The sequence below is a fragment of the Hippichthys cyanospilos genome, chromosome 4, assembly GCF_059441005.1.
Source record: "Hippichthys cyanospilos isolate Australia breed blue-spotted pipefish chromosome 4, RoL_Hcya_1.0, whole genome shotgun sequence".
Taxonomy (NCBI): Eukaryota; Metazoa; Chordata; class Actinopteri; order Syngnathiformes; family Syngnathidae; genus Hippichthys; species Hippichthys cyanospilos.
Window position 1 is genome coordinate 16614595 of NC_142372.1, and position 16568 is coordinate 16631162.

Consider the following 16568-nt stretch of genomic DNA (forward strand, 5'->3'; position numbering starts at 1 on the left):
TTTATGAAACTCATCACTCACCATCTCCACCCCCTGGGGGAAGGCTGTCCTCTCCCAGTCCTTCTTGGGGAACCGTTGAATGATCTTCCCACATCCCTCTCCTGAGCCTGCAGATTAAAATGCAATTTAACATCAAAGACTCAAATAAATAATCTAATTAAATCTGACAACATACATCATATGACACCCAAGAGGCAAACAAAATGTATTCCTATAGGAATGACAACAGAATAATGGCTGGTCAATTCCTAATGCAGATATGAAATTGGTGCTATGTGAATGATACAAATCTAGTCACTTTATAGTTCATTTATTTAAGGAAAAAAGTTAACTTACTTATATGAACCAGGATTGTCAATATTATCACAATATTTAAAATATAATTGTATTGATTGAAAATCGCTTAATTTGTTTGACAATGTTTGTTTGCAATGTTAATGGTTGAACAAATGAGACTTTTGGTACCATCAAAAGGGGGAGGCATATATAAATGCTCTAATTTCAAAACCGTTCATCTGATTTGGATTTTGTTCATTTCATTTTAAATCCTTCATGGTGGCGTTTACAGCATAAAAACGTGAGGATTATATTGATGTCACAATATTAATGTCATGCCTGTTTCCCTCAAGAAAATCCCCATTGCATATGAGCTTTTATGTGTGGTTTACCTGATCTCCCCTACTTAACTGTTTTTCATGGCAATTATAATCAACAGCAATTATTCATTTTCACACTTCCTGGTCAACCTTGGTTGCGAAGAATGTGATCCTTTGCAAAAGACATGGGGCGACTTTATATAAGCAGGATCGTTGTTAGCCCAGAGAAATCATTTACCAAATAGAGCATATTTAGATTTTGCAGTTATTCTTTTAGTTATATCTATTTAGAAATGTAATTTTACATGATCAAAGATGCATCTTTTATTCATACCTAATTGCTTGACATTTTTAAACATATATTACAGAAGTTAAGCTTTCCTAGAAAATGTGTTGATGTGGTAAAAACAAAACTTGCCAATTCCTTAACAAGCTGACAAACTTCCCCAATGCTCAGATAAAGTTTCCTGTATTGCATTCCCTTTTTGGAATGGCATTGGCACAAACTTCAGCGGCTTCCTCTTTGTCCAGTGTTACGTGACTATAAAGTTGCACTGAAGCCACACCCCTTAAGTGAGACAGCCAAACAAAAACCTGACAATCACCTCGGTAAAATCTTTCCACTCTGATTGCACCAGTCTTGCTTAGGGGTGTCCCGATCTGATATCGGCATCGGATATTTGTCTGATATCAGCCAAAAAACAATCCAGTATTGCATTATATCGGTTTACATCCAACATTGCTCATATTAGCACTTAAGTACATGGGTTCTTTGCATAATTTTGTATGTGACTTATTTATTTTGTAGTTCGTTGATTAAAAATTCTTATTTATGAGGTTGAATTTATGGAACCTAAATGTTTTCAATAAATGGGTCATAATTTCTCATACCTATTGTTGCAGGCTTATTGTTCTTTGGTTGAATAGTATCAATTAAGTTTCTTTTAACATTTCATACTAAAAAAATTGTAAAAGCATGCATCGTTGCTGCCGATATAGTATCAAATTGATATCGGTAGTGGACAGTACTCTCAGTTGCAGTACTGTACAGCATTGGCAAATTGAAAGAGTTGATAGTGACACCCCAAGCCTTGCTACAGCTTGGTCTGTGTCAACCCTATCTCTCTCTAATTTACCGGTATATGGAGTGACACTATTTATGGGCAATGTTTTGGCACCTGCTAGATCTACACCAGAGACGTAATTTATTTACACGAAACAACATATAATTTACTAATCGGACTGAACTGCTGTTAAACTCTAATCAACAAAAGACTCCAATGTCTTTCACACATCTTACATGCATACAAAGGGCTTGTAAAGTTGTACTAAATCAACACAGCGCTCGCTACTCAACCACACATATGGCTTCCGTGGGTGTTGCATATGTTACCATGACTTTGGTTTTGTATGGTTATTTCCGTAATTAGTTTCATAAGGTTAGTTTAGCTCCCCTCTGAAAGTATTAAAACAGTGAGGCCAAACGCAAATGTTTTAACACCTACTTCAGCAATGTCTGCAAGCAAGCAAACTCAGCGTAAACAAGTATATGAAGACTTAATTAGCACTGCTGCTGTTTTGATTTGGTAGATCTGACTTCAGTTTCATTATCAGCCAACATTATGTAGCCTTGTAGCTCCTGGAATCGACAACGATGTTGTGCACATTAGATTTAGCTGTTAGAGCGTTTAACAAAAAGGAGCTGTGAGACATATTGACAAAGCTGTGTGTTAATATTTTTCATCAGGGGCGTCCAAATCTGGTGCTCGAGGGCCTCCTGCTTTTGGTATTTCCGACATGCAAAACACCCGATTTAAAACATGTAGGAGAGCGGCCCTCGAGGACAGAGTTTGAACAACCCTGTTTTATATTACATGCATAAACTATTTAATTTTTCACTTGTTTGACAGTTGTAGAGTGAAAATAAATGAGGCCCGGGGTCATCTGTGGTGAACCATTCACTTTTTTTTCTCCCCCAGCATGTAAGAAAAATATATTTTCACATAACCTGCAATGCTAAATCTAATAGTAGGCAGCATCTAGAGGAAAAAATCCTAACTTGCCACATCACCTTTAACAGAAAGCCTTAACGCATCAATTTTTCAAATGAACTACATTACGTACTGTAGACAAGTACAATTTTTTGTTTGATAGATTTTTAGCATTTTACCAAATTAAAGTTCAGAAAACAAAAAAGGAACCCTCTTGCTTTTTTATTTTTCTGTATGCGGCCCTAAGAAAAGTATACCTCTCTTCTATTGTTTTAATCGATTCATTTTCTCTTACCATCAGTTTGTGCTTATATAATAATTAATCATGTCAAGAAAAATAACAGTTTTATGCTCGTGACAGATTGTATTTGGGGCACGGGGGCATATTGTTTCGACAGCCTCTGTCTGATGAGTCCCTTTTGATACAGTTTGGTGGGTGGTAAAATATCAAGCGCCACAAGATTGCAGCTCAGGCACAAGTAATTTTGATGACATGTTACCGCTGACTGCACCAGTTCTTATAGTTGAAGGTTTGCTGTCAACAACTAGTTGAAAGCTCAAATTCTTTTAAAGAGTGTGAATAAAATGATAAGGATTTTTGGTTTGTGCGCCGTCTACATTTCTGCATGGAGCATCATATTTGATCTTAAACATGAACTGGGGTCTCTTGATGAGCGTGTACGTGAGGGAAGAGTAGTAATGCTAATAAAACAGCAGTCTGCATGACTGTTATGTGTATTTTCGATTTTACAGTTCCCGTAATTGAAATCGTATGGTCGGAACGCTCCAAGTTTTAATTTTCGAGCGAGGATGAAAATAAATGACAGAATTCCTGGCATTCCGTGAGGCGACTTTCGTATTAAAACAAGCTGCGGCCTCCAACGCTACCTCCCCGATATAAAAAGAGCACCATCAGAAGCAATAATAGAAGCCAGGCTGAGAAGAGACATGCTATTTTTAACATCCGCTCCCAAGATGCACTGATGAAATATTTTTATATAAAAGCTATTCAAGTCCTTTAGCAGAAGTTAATTTGAAGTGATCGAAAACAATCAAAGGGTTTGGAGTGTGATGTCATCAGGACCAGCATCTTGTTCAGGCACATTACCATACAACAAGAGAGGAGACGTGACTCCCAAGTGTTAACCATCACACTTCTGATCAGCTCTTGCCTCTGAACTCAACTCAACAAAATGTCTTGATAAAATGCCAAACCTCCCCAAAGTCCAGATGAATTGCCTATTTCCACGGCTGAATGGCACTGCGCCAAAGAAGAAACATTATCAACATATTCATTTACAAGTGATGCATCTGACCTTATGCAATCTGACCTTATGTTTTATCTATAACCCAATAAATGTCATATATTTGACTAAATGTTTGGACCAAAATGTTCCCTGCCATGAATTTGAGTTTGATTTGTTTATTCAAATGAAAACAAAAAGGTCTGATTGTGTTCTCTCCTATCGACAGGCTTAATGTAGTGCTGCAGGTAATAGTTGTCATTTGAGTTTCCCTCAGTATCATTTTTTTTTTTTTTTTTAAACTTTACAACTCTAAAAGGAAGGAACTGTTCCATTGTGGTCAGGGTCACTACCCAGTCTGAAACTGAGCATAAACCACCAAATGTGGATAAAAAAACAAACAAAGAAAGCAGCAAAACCAACATATGTTTCTATCATCGTGTACTGAGAACTGTAAATTTCTATTAATTGAGGAATATAAAACGAGAAAACAAAGGCTTTGTTTCGTAGTACGTTTGTGGATGGTGTTACTACTCCTGCCAAGTCCCTATTTCAACATGTCTTTGTCTTTCTGTTTATAAAAAGAAACATATTATGGGATTAAAATAACATATTTTTACAAAACAAACCAAAGCACAAGGGAGCGCTTCAACAAATGGCATCTACAACAAGGACTCCAAATTAAATCTCCTGCAGTTGAACTAGTTATATTTCGAAAAACTATTCAAGTTTGTGAAATGGTTTTATGACCACAGCTTTAAATTATTGGAAGATGTCAAATGTAATCTTGCATTGATTGAGTAAAATTGACCATTTCTTGTAGGACTATCACTATTTATTATTTATTTATTATTATCATTATTATTATTACATTGTATTTATTTGGTGTTTAAATGTAACGCTTTTTTAGATTCTTATGTATACTGTTGATTTGGTATTGTTTATTGAAACAAAACCAATTAAACAACAATTGAGCAATATTACGCGATAACCATGAGCCAACATATCAGTGTCACGGTATTAACATTGCAGCTCTATTTTTTCCATTGAACACAACACATTTTATTTTTAAACAAAATATTAAATATCTGGTACATTAAGAAATGCGTACCGGTTTGCGTGACAACAAATCGTAAAAAAAAATAATGAATAATTAATAACAATAACATTCTTATGTTTTTAAATTATTTTTAGCAAGTCACAGTGCTCCATCGCTATGTAAGCTATTTTTAAGATAGAGACCCAGACTTCATCCTCAATGCATGCCAAGGAGGTACAGTGTATTGAAAATAAATAAATAAATAAATAAAAGCGAGATGCCATCGATTTTCATGGAGATGGCTTATTGAGTCAACTCTGCAATGCAGCCAGTTATATTCTGTTTCAGTTAAACACTTTTGTTAGATTACACAAAACTAAAAGTGCTCATTACTGGCGAAAGACAGTATTCGCGGTAACTGAAACCTTGACTTTTTCAACACGATGGGAATCATATGAAAAAAAAAAATGTCAAACTTAGTGTAGGAGATCCATGATTGAAAACCATTTATGTAGCAGACTTACATATAGTATAAGGACAATAACTCACACCAAGGGATAATTTAAAGCCTTCATTGAACTAACATACCCAGTCGTACACATATCATTCAAATCAAAGATGATAAAAGGTCAAATGCATTTCCTTTCATGAAAGCACTGTTTGTGTGTGTTCTAAGTGAGCCAGCAGCACAAAACAAACCGTCTTTGTTATTTTGCAACAAGGATCCGATTCATGATGCTTTGGGATGATAAAGCCGAGTATGGACTCTGCAACAACATGCCAAAGTTATTGCGAGGCATTTACTGTGTTAACTTTTTCACAGTTCCACATTAGAACTGAACAACTAGGGATACACCTTTTTTTTTTTAATAGAATTACAGTGCAGTACAATCTAGTGCTCGACTATACAGAAGTGTGGCGACAACATACCATACAGATACTTTATAATGCCATTACTTCTTCAAACTGTGATAACTGTGTTTTTTTTTTCTTTAAGAATTATGGTTCATTAGCACAATGTGGAGATTTCGCTTTTTTGAGACCAAAAGCAATGTTATCGCTGACTCCAGGTCTAGATACTTTATGCAATAGCGTCTTGTAATTGTGATATACGTGTCTTTTCATTTTAACATATTGTTGAAAAACAGAAAATGGTTGGCAGTGTTAAATGTAGCATGTAACACAAGTGTGTCTCAAATTGTAACTGTCAGAGAACAATCTGGCATCCTTTGTATACTTAGGTCAAAACATAAGTAGTGGATTTGACCCCACTGGACTCAGCAGCCATTCCACCCACAGCCCGTCACTGACATCATGATAGATTGTGAGAGAACTTAAATCTGGAGAAAAAAAAAAATATGGTTAATACATCACAGAGGATGTAAACGGAAGAGAAGCAATTTACATAGGTAAAATGTATGATCTCTTATATATAACTGTAAAGCTGATATGAACCAGGCAAACCAAAAAGGATGACTGGATATTTGTATCACACCTGTTTGGAAACAAGTGCATCTGCTTACCATCACAATGTCCAACACTCAAGTGGATGAAAATAGATATAAAAAATGATCCCCCAACTGAGTGTGACGCTATTTAGACATCTTCAATGGAGCCAGGAACATTTTGTCCCATGAGTATATAAAAAATAAAATCACTTGTCAGTTGGCCGTGGAATGGACAGAGCTGACGAAAGTCGTTTAGCACTTGTGCAAAGCCACCATAACATGCCTGCTAAGAGGTTTCGGCTGTAGAAGAAATGTAGTTTATTGAATCTTGGTGACCTATTTTAACAAAAAGAACATACAGAGCCCACATTTCGGTGAATCTAAATTGACTAATTAACATTAATTTTTACATTACTTTTTACCCAATGTCAAAACATTTTAGAATTTCAAACTCAACTCACAACTTTACCCTGAAAAAAAAATGTCTGACAAAGAATTTGTCTGTAACCTTCCATTAACAACCCAGGTAAAACCTTGTTCTTCTCCAACCTACACATCTGGGTTGAGATGTGTCACCGCATAATTTTTGAGTGATAAGTGATTCACAGTTCTTTTATCCATCTTTTTGTATTGTTAAAGGGTAAGACAAGTCTAAAACATTTCCCTAAAATAGTATGTAGTATGTTTCCCCACATTTCTGACTGGCATCGCAGTGCTTAAGGGCCTAGATAATAACCATCACAGCTCACCTGTTTTTTGGGTTTGGTCATGTGGTGTTTGCAAGCTGAAAATGGCCATCTCTATGATGGCTAAAAACAGGTTGTTTTTGCAGCTGAACACTTTAGTGCGCACAGTATCAGTCATTGCTGAAATTTCTAGCATACCCCTAAATTTCTCTAAAAATCCTGAAAATTCTTGCCTGTTTAGGACTTAAAAATACAAAAATGTGTGCCTAATAAAGGCCGTTTGTGCCTGTTTAGACTGTCGGCCGAAAAAGGGTCGACATTTCCACTGATGTGATAAGGCTCTAATATGAACTTTAATTTTCATCTTCTTTTACTGCACCAGTGATATGTATGAGTCACATCTGTTTAGTTTGTCAAGAGCACCGAGTGAAGATGTAGACTGTCTCCTGTGTTAGCGTCTTTAAGCGAGAGTTCACTCCCATATGCTTAGCATATGTGAATCTCTGGTTAAAAGTGTGAATGATTTACTCTGCATGTGTTATGTTTTAATATTCTACATACATTACAATAGTGGTTCGTTTAAAGTCCCCTGAAGACCTAAAAATATAAAAATAAAAACCATACTGTTCCATCCAGCATCTTTTTTCTTCCCACACATCCTTACAGATTTGAGTAGCTATAATACCTCCACTTAAATCCTCAGTTAAAGTCTGTTTTTGGAACGTGGGAGGAAGCCGGAGTACCCAGAGATAACCGTCCAGAGTGAGGAGAACACACCAACTACATACAGGGAGGCCGGAGACAAGGTTCTAACCCCTAAACTTAAAAGTTGGCATGACCAACTGTATTAACCACTCCCCCATACTGCCGCCAAAATAATCAATTGCAATGAAATGTTTGTACAGTAATCAATATTTTATGATGGAAGCTGTTTTGAGTTATTCCAAAGCTTCTCTGTGGATTTTTTGGGAGCGATCGGCTTTAAGAAAAACGATTGTGGTTGTCATTAGATACTCCAATGTGGTTGAATATCTTTTCTGACTCAAAGAAGGAACCAGGGGTGCTGTGCTTGAGGCACAACAAATAGAAGCAGGGGAAATTTCTTATCCTAGCACAGATCAACATTTGAGAGGGTAAAAAAAAGGGAAGACTTGTCAATTCTTTGATTCACAGCTGCATGTTGCAGCTATCGTGGAAAAAAAACGTGCAGCTCTCTTCCGCAAAAACAAACACATGACAACAAATCATCAACCGCATTTTTTTCAGCAGGAGCATAGTATAAATAGACAGCGAAGTGGGCAGGACTTGTGCATGCCGACAATACTTAGGCGATCATGCAATGCTGAATTCACTCATGACAACAAAGCTTTTTATGACAATCTGATCCTTTCACTCAGTCCCCAAACTTGTGTGAGCATTTAGTGACTGTAATCCCCTTTTCCTTGAGTGACACCCACTAAGAACAACCGCCACGGACAGGATGTGAGTCATTCTGGATTCGTGAAGATTCCATTGATTTACAAGCACTACGGTATATAAAAGTTTCTTACCCGGAACAAAGCAGTGCCCCTAGGGGATACACGGTAATGATCGGGTTAATGAGAAAAAAAATGTGTCCCCCTGAACTCGACTGTTAGCATTGCGGCTAACCAGAAGCTAGTCGGAAAGCTATGTAGCATCAACATCATCCCACAGGGAGTGTCGGCCTGGCCACAAAGATCAGCTTTCACACTTACCGGCTTTTTCCTGATCGTATCCCACAACAACAAAGTAGTCAGCCAATCTAGCCATGTCTGCCGCTTTTCCGGAACTTTGCCAACACAATTCAGCATTTTTCCTGCTTCCAAAGCTCAGCCATTTTTGACAGAAGGACCGTCAGTGCGCATGCGTGGAGGACATGGGGCTATCCATGGGCGTGGGTCTCCGAGTACTGTACAATATACAAATACAAACGCAGTTTGGCCCTCGGAGTCGGGGGATCCGCCCAACACTCGACCAGGGATGACCAGTGCTTGGAAATGGAATGCAAATGGTAGTCGTCTCAGATCAGTATCTCTATGAACACACTAATCACAGGAAATATTATGTAACATTTTATTTTTATAAATCCTTGTGTTTGCATTTCCAATAAATCACTTCTCCTACATTATAGAAAATTATAGTAACAGTGCAGGTGAAATATTTTAGAGCAGTACTGCACGCTAATTGTAGTGATGGCTACTCATAAAGTAACCGTTTGATGAATTTTGTACATTCATCAGACCCGTGACTGCAGTCTGTTGTTTCAGTCATTTCAGTCATGTCTAAATAAAATTAATATCAACTTTCTATCATGCAACTGGAAAGTTGTTCAGAGAATTTACTCCATAATTTGATATCAATGCACTTGTTTGTTAGTTTGCCCATTTTAGATTTTGAGAATTTACTCCGTAACCTTGATATCTACGCACTAGTTTGTTAGTTTGCCCAGAGGACGGCCTATATTGACCATAACGTTGTTGTTGTTTTCAATTGGCGTTGTTAAAATGAAGGCATTTTCCCCAAACCATTTTGAATGCCTCAACCTCCTGTTTGTTTTTTGTTATTTTTTAATTCTGTATGGAAAGTTGTTTGAGCATCCATGTCCTTGACATCCATGTACTTGGATGCATTTTCACTGTAAGGCTGCAACAAACTTGTCTTTTTTAATAATATTTTTTCACCTTTACCCGTGCTACTTTTTGTCCACTACCGTGCATCTAAAGTCTGTTAATACACTGTGCGGTGCTATTAATAGTGGACTACAAAACCCCAACTTCATAGAAGTCTAACAGTTTATTTATTTGTAATCTCCTAGACCCCACAAATTGCTCCAAAATGTCCACTAATTGTTTACCTCGTTTTTAACACGTGAGCATGTCAAAGTTGTTCTACTTGTGTGCAGGTATATCATATAATAGTGAGAAAAAAAATCAAGTAAGACACAGTCATTCTGCGAATGCGCTGAATTGACTTACAGTTACCCATGAAGACAAAGAGCATACTTGTACATGGATCTTAAGATGGTTATCATTATGCCATTGGAGCTTTTAGTTTGTTCAATGTACTTGCACATTCTATATCCTCACTCGTAGGATAAATTTAGCATACTAAAACACAACTTTTGAGGCAACTGTGCACTAGTTGCAGTCTGGCCTCTATAAATTCTACTCGTGAAATGATAGATTAACCACTAATTAATAAGCATATTTAATACTTTAATGTTTGCTACGCATTTTTTTGTACAGTATTATGAAGCAAGCCAGAATACGGGGGGGGGGGGGGGGGGGGGGGGGGTACTGTCAAATTGAGATGAATTAAAAGGAATTACACCACACAAAACCCTAAGCCATGTACAGGTCAAGACTCCCACCTGGCCACCGAAAATCATTTTAAATCTTTTATAAAATGGATCGTCGTAGGTAGCCACCTTCAAGGAAGTGGAGGCTTCCAATAATGACCCAGTCACACGGAACAAATTCTGTGCAACATCATCTTAGATTCAATCATCATCACCTACAATAGCTCCCTCTCCATGGAGGAGGTGTGTCAAGAGAGGAGAAGAGACAATAAAAAAGGCCAAATCTGCATTTCTGGGGGTGAGACACAACAAAAGACTGAATACTCAAGTACAGGGTTTTTATTTTACAGGATCAATTGCATATTGTTCTTTTGTGTTTGTATTGATGCACATGTTTTTCTGCAAATGTATCCAAATCTTTAGTCAATGTTATTTGTAGCCAAATAAAAAGTCACACCCCACTAGTCATTGTAACTCCCACAATAACTACCTGTCCAAAATATGTAAGCAACATGAAAATCATGTGGTCTAAAAATATTTCCCATCTTTTATAACATTCATTGAACGTTGTTATATTGGAATCAGATGACACAACTACAGGGGCATGTGGGACGTGAGGTTTTACACATGCATCTGGTTAGTTAGTCAAATTTAATGGCAGAAAAAGTTGTCTTGAACTCAATTGATGCTGTCAAAATTAAAAATAGCGGGGGTGGGGGGGGCAAATTAAAGAACAATATGTTCTATCAGCTTCAATTTTTCCATGATTTGACGTTTGGTCCCACCTCAAGCTCAGCAAAAAAAAAAGGAAACATGCAGAAACATTTTTGAACTTGTGCCAAAATATGAGGAAATCCATTGTGGTTGTTTCATCGTAGTGTTGATCATTACACAAGAACATACATATATAAATACAACACGTGTTTGACTGTTAATCAATTAAAATCATGAGTCATCTATCAAAAGTGTGCCCCTCGGCTACACACGTTCTTTTTTTCCTGACATACATGAATGTAATTACAAATGCTGCCACGCATATCTCGGAAATGGCAGTGAAAGATGGGACAAACCTTGTCACTCAGCCTACAATTGCCAAAAGATATCTTTATAAGGAGCCAAAGAGAAAGCCGGAGCTTTTTAATGTCGTCATTTCACAATTCCGATTGTTGTTTTCCTGTAAGTGGATCACTTGGGGGCAACTGTCATTACTGGTTTAAAACACATGTATTTGGAATTTATGTGTTATCTTGAGTGTGCAAAGGGTCCATGTATAAAATACTGACTAGCTAAAAGAGGGTTCCCTTTTTCAGACACTAAAGCGAGTAAAATTTACTGCGGTATTTATTTATAGACTTCTGGGATGCTGATGGAATGTTGAGTTTATGGCAAATTAAGAAAACATGTCGCAACACGTTTCCCCTTTGATTCCAAACTGAAAGGAAAATCCAAAACTGATATTGTTTCTCTGTTGCGCCCCATAAAAGAAATTTATAGTTCACAAGACCTTAGGGAATTACTATTGTGGAATTTGTGCAATGTTAAAACCAACAGTAATCAACAGAATTTCATGTGCTGTGTTTTCGACAAAGGTACAAAGGAATTTCCACAAATCTCTCTCTCTCTCTCTCTCTTTGTATATATATATATATATATATATATATATATATATATATATATATATATATATATATATATATATATATATATATATATATATATATATATATATATATATATATATATATATATATATATATATATATAGATTTATCTGAATACTCTCTTCTGGTTTCTATTAAATATTAAATATAAATATATAATATATATAATATATAAATATTAAATATTAAATTTAATATTAAATATTAAATATTAAATCGTATATTTAGCTAGTAATTGTGGTTTGTGCTTACTTTACATTTACTTTTTAATTTTGGTGTTGTATTAAAAAGGCATGGCACCAGTAGTAGCACACAAACATGTAGATTTTATTACTGTGATTTTGCTTGTTACTTTTTTGCATTTTACATTGCTACAGACTTCCCTAATTTGCATGTAAACTTTCTTTTGTTATTTTGTATATTGTAATTAAAAAAAACTTGAAATATAGAAGCACACAAATCTGTACAAATGACAGTATCTATTCTATTCTATTCATTGAAGGATTTCTATGCCTAAGGAGAAATGTGTGGCTAAATGACTTGCCAAGTCTTTCCTGAAAGCAACAAATCATCCAAATTATTCAAAACATGTCTGGACCAATATTGTTTATCTTTTTTTTCACTCTAGATTTATTCTTAGATAATTGTAAAATTCCACCTCACTGTAGTCGACAAGTAAAACAAATCAAGGCGTAAGGCAAGTTATTTATCTTTTACAAATATCTTGAGAGTGTTGGACTTACAGTCAGGCATATTTACCTTATTTATTGACTTGACCATTGAAAACACTTCTCAAATTCATCAAGCTGACATGGAACTTCACTGTGTCGGGGAGTGGTGTGAAAAGGAAAAAATGGGAACATTAATTCCATTTAACATGCAACAATTATGGCACAGAATCAAATCAATCGAATAGTTCAAATATAACCAGCGAAATTTCCATTTAAGGATGCATTCCAGAAATTGAGTCAACTGGTCAAATTACATACTTTGATGTATGTTTTTTTTTTTTTGTATTGAATACACGTTCTACAACTATTCATTGTGTTTTTTGTTTTTTTTTGCGCCGCTGGGAGTAGGAAAGGGTGGGGTGGGGGTGGGGGGTAAAGGATGAGAGTCAGTCAATGAGCCCCTCCCACCTTCTGTATAAAGGCTCCCAGTCTGGTGTGTAGCTATTAGCAGAGTGACACAGCTGCCTTACAGAACCAGTGGCAATATTCCCCAAACCTGTGGAATACTCGTCTGTACATCTGAGGAGAAAAAGAAGAGCTTTGTCATCCAAGTGAGAATTTCAGGTAGGCTTATTTGCTTTTCTTCCCTTACTTACTTCTGAGCACCTTCATCTGATTGCTGCTCTCCCAGCTGATGGCTTTATCCTTGCTTTTTTTTTAGGTCAGGGCACAAGTGTATAGACAAGGACAGGTTATCTGTCTGGTTATATAAGCTGTTCAGCTCTTAATGTGTGTACGTCTGTGGCACTTTTAAGGTGTAGCACATCTAAGAAAAACCCTTACACTTGCGATTAATTACGGACCATTATAATCACCAGTAAAATAGATTTTTTTTGTGTAGCTGTTGTTTTACGGTTTTTGCGGCAAGTCTATTTTGGTCGGTTCTATTTGGTAGACCGTGTCCTTCACATTATTGGCCAGGGGCCCAAAGCATGGTTGTAGGTTTACTTAACTGAGGAAAATGTGACCCCAGCTTAACTTCTCAAATAAATGAATGATAAGTGAAAAATAACTTGGCTTTTGGACTCTTGTGTAAGCATTACTAGTTTACAAGCATACTGTACTAGAAGGATTAACACATGTAGTGGCACAGTAGGTAGTTTGGAAAGTTAAATTGTAATGTGCAAATGTCTAACCGGATATTTTCTTGCTTCCACAGGTGGAAAATGAAACTAATGTACCAGGCTTTCCTCTATTGCTGCCTGGTGGTCACAGCAGCACACTGTGCGGAACTTGAAGTGAATCCCAAGTTAAAAAAGAGGTGAGTCGATTCAACCGTCTCTCCCGCGCGCTCGTCAAAGCCATTGTCGATTGCCCAGACGACAGTTGTCAGAATGATCTGCCTTAAGACTAATGGATTTTTGCCCTCCCTCATTTAGGCTTAGCATATGGCTCGGGGGCAGACTCAGACGGGATCTGGACAGCAAGGCCGCAAACTCGGAGCACTTTGTCCGACAAGATGACATAAGGGATACCATGCTGCCGCATTCCAGGTATGTAGTGTACCTCGCTGCCACCTAAATGCGCTTGCCACAGTAATAAGCAGCTTGAATCAACTTGTTTCCGTGTCTCCTCCAGCACTGAAACCAACGTGCGAACAAAGAGGTCCAAAAATTCTGCCAACCAGCCAAGAAGACAGGGTTGTTATCTGGGGACCTGCTCAGTGCACGACCTAGCGCACCGTCTGCACCTCCTCAACAACACGCTGAAAATTGGCAGCGCGCCCCCGATCAAGATCAGCCCGCAAGGATACGGCCGGAGACGTCGTTCCCTACCAGAGCGCAGGGTGGCACTGAGGCTGGAGCAGGGCAAGCTCAGGCCTGTGTGGAGCACCACTGACTCCCAAGTCCATAAACTGGAGGCTCTGTTCAGGCAAACATGAATGGGACATTGCAAGAAAGAAGAACAAAAGCCAAGGGAGTCTAAGAGTTAGCGTACTCTCTGCTCTGTTCTCAAATTCTCCGAATGCCTCAGATTTGCCAAGTATTCTCCAGCATTATCCAGCTCTGGGGACCGAGTCAAAGCAAGGCTGGCTGCACTGAGTTTCTTCAAGAGCCTCGCCGCTCGGTGATGCGGAGCGAGCAAACAACTGCAAACACTGGAGAGAACAGCGTGGAGCAACTACAGGTGCTGCTCTTTGCTTGGTAGGGGGTGACGGCAAGAGTGTTGATTCCTGCCGAAGTGAGTGGACTAATCCGCTGGTGTAAAAGCGTGAACTCTCACGATTCCACCTCCACTTTGATAAGTGCTATCCTGCAAGGGTGAAAAGCTGTGAGCACTTTTCCCGTTGGACTTTAATGAATGATCAGGAGAAGATGCCAAACAAGGGGATAGACGCTAGTCAGCCTATATCAAGTTTTGGGCACTGTATAAAGGAAATTAAATGCCTTAGATTCTGTGAGTTATGTGCCAGTCCACAATGGATTGAAATATACTTGAAGTTGTTATTTGTACAAAAACACGTGCAATCTATATTTGTGTGGTTTTCTTGTTCGTTTGTTTGTTTTGGAGATACTTTGTATGTATATAGGAATTCATTTATTTAATGTTATATAGAAATTATATCTAAATACGCATATAACTATTTTTGTACAGAAAGAAAGATACGGTATATGGGCATTGTATTCTTTTTGTGTCTGTGGAAATAGGATAACTTTTATTTTATATATATTTTTAAATGTTTTCTATTTTATTTGTGCTAAAGCAATAATATTGCAACGTAATAAACATTTTGCAAACAAAACCTTGACCTTGTCCAGACTTCCTTTTGCTCCCAGCCGTCATAAATTCCAGCACAAGTGGCGCGGTCTATTGTCTAGAATCTCGCAGGACAGGCAGCACCTGGTCTCTGTTAAGTGATTACAGGCTCTCATTAGAGTTTGCCCTCCTCTCACTACATTCCCTCAGTTATGACCTCCCACCTCTGCAGCCCCTTCTTTCAAGAAAGGGCAGACAGGGTGCGAGGCGCATTCCTGCTTGATTCAGCTCATATTCGTCGACTAAGCCATCTCAGAGCCGCGTTGGGATGCGGAGGCTTAATCTTTATCTGTATTCATTGCTGAAGGATGGTTGGAACAGAAGAAGGATGTGGTGGTGTGATGGGGTTGAGGGGGGGTCTAATATTTCTGCGGGAGCAAACTGTTGGCCATTTTGTTCATATTCAAGCACCCAAAGGACTACAAAGATGCAGATCTCATTTATTATCAGCGTTCACTTATTTTTGACAGCCTAGAGCAGGGTTGTCCAAAAATTTTCCACTGGGGGCCACAAGCAGAAAAATGGAAGGAAGAAGTACCACGTCAGCTTGTGCTTCGGAAACATGTTTAAACCAATCCAATACTCTACACTGTAGGTCAACATATCGGTTAGCCTGATAGCATACTTTCCAAAGTCTTTTTATTTTTTTTACTGGATCAAAAAATATTGAGAGAATAATAATGTCTACTCCCCATGTAATATCATATAATGGTGACTAGATCTACAATTATATTTAAAACATCCTGTTGGTCTTTAAGAACACATTTATTTGCACGTTTTTTAAATTCTTTATTATTTTATTATTATTTTGAATTCAAAAATCGGACGCTAGATTGAACATCAAATAGAAGAATAATAGACAACTGCACTGACACGTCACATTAATATTAATCTACATCACTTATCCTGTTCAGGGTAGTGGGGAGTTGGTCAGGCAAATGAAACACTAAAATTAATATAAACTATGCTTCGTTTTTCAATGTTATTTTCTTTATCAAAGCAGTTCCAACATGACCTTGGTAATGGACCATGATAACCCACTGTGGTCATCCAGAAGGTAGGAACAGGTTATCGCAATTCAGGGATTTATTAAATG

General features: G+C 37.6%; 2 protein-coding genes across 4 annotated transcripts in view; one reads left to right on the forward strand and one right to left on the reverse strand.

The window, feature by feature from the left end:
• Positions 1 to 8853, reverse strand: part of sbf2 (SET binding factor 2) — an 82102-nt gene extending 73249 nt beyond the window's left edge. For all 3 annotated transcript variants that reach the window (XM_088412989.1, XM_088412990.1, XM_088412988.1), the window contains exons 1-2: positions 8741 to 8853; positions 22 to 107 (exon numbers count right to left, since the gene is read on the reverse strand). In XM_088412989.1, coding sequence (XP_088269115.1) covers positions 22 to 107; positions 8741 to 8795 — 141 coding nt within the window. In that variant the 5' untranslated portion in view covers positions 8796 to 8853. The remainder of the gene's footprint in view (positions 1 to 21; positions 108 to 8740) is intronic.
• A 4307-nt stretch (positions 8854 to 13160) lies between these two features.
• Positions 13161 to 15458, forward strand: adma (adrenomedullin a). The gene is made up of 4 exons (XM_088413501.1): positions 13161 to 13279; positions 13875 to 13976; positions 14095 to 14208; positions 14294 to 15458. Exons 2-4 carry the CDS (start codon positions 13882 to 13884, stop codon positions 14595 to 14597), a joined length of 513 nt encoding a protein of 170 aa, XP_088269627.1. The 5' UTR covers positions 13161 to 13279; positions 13875 to 13881; the 3' UTR covers positions 14598 to 15458.
• The last annotated feature ends 1110 nt before the right edge of the window (positions 15459 to 16568 follow it).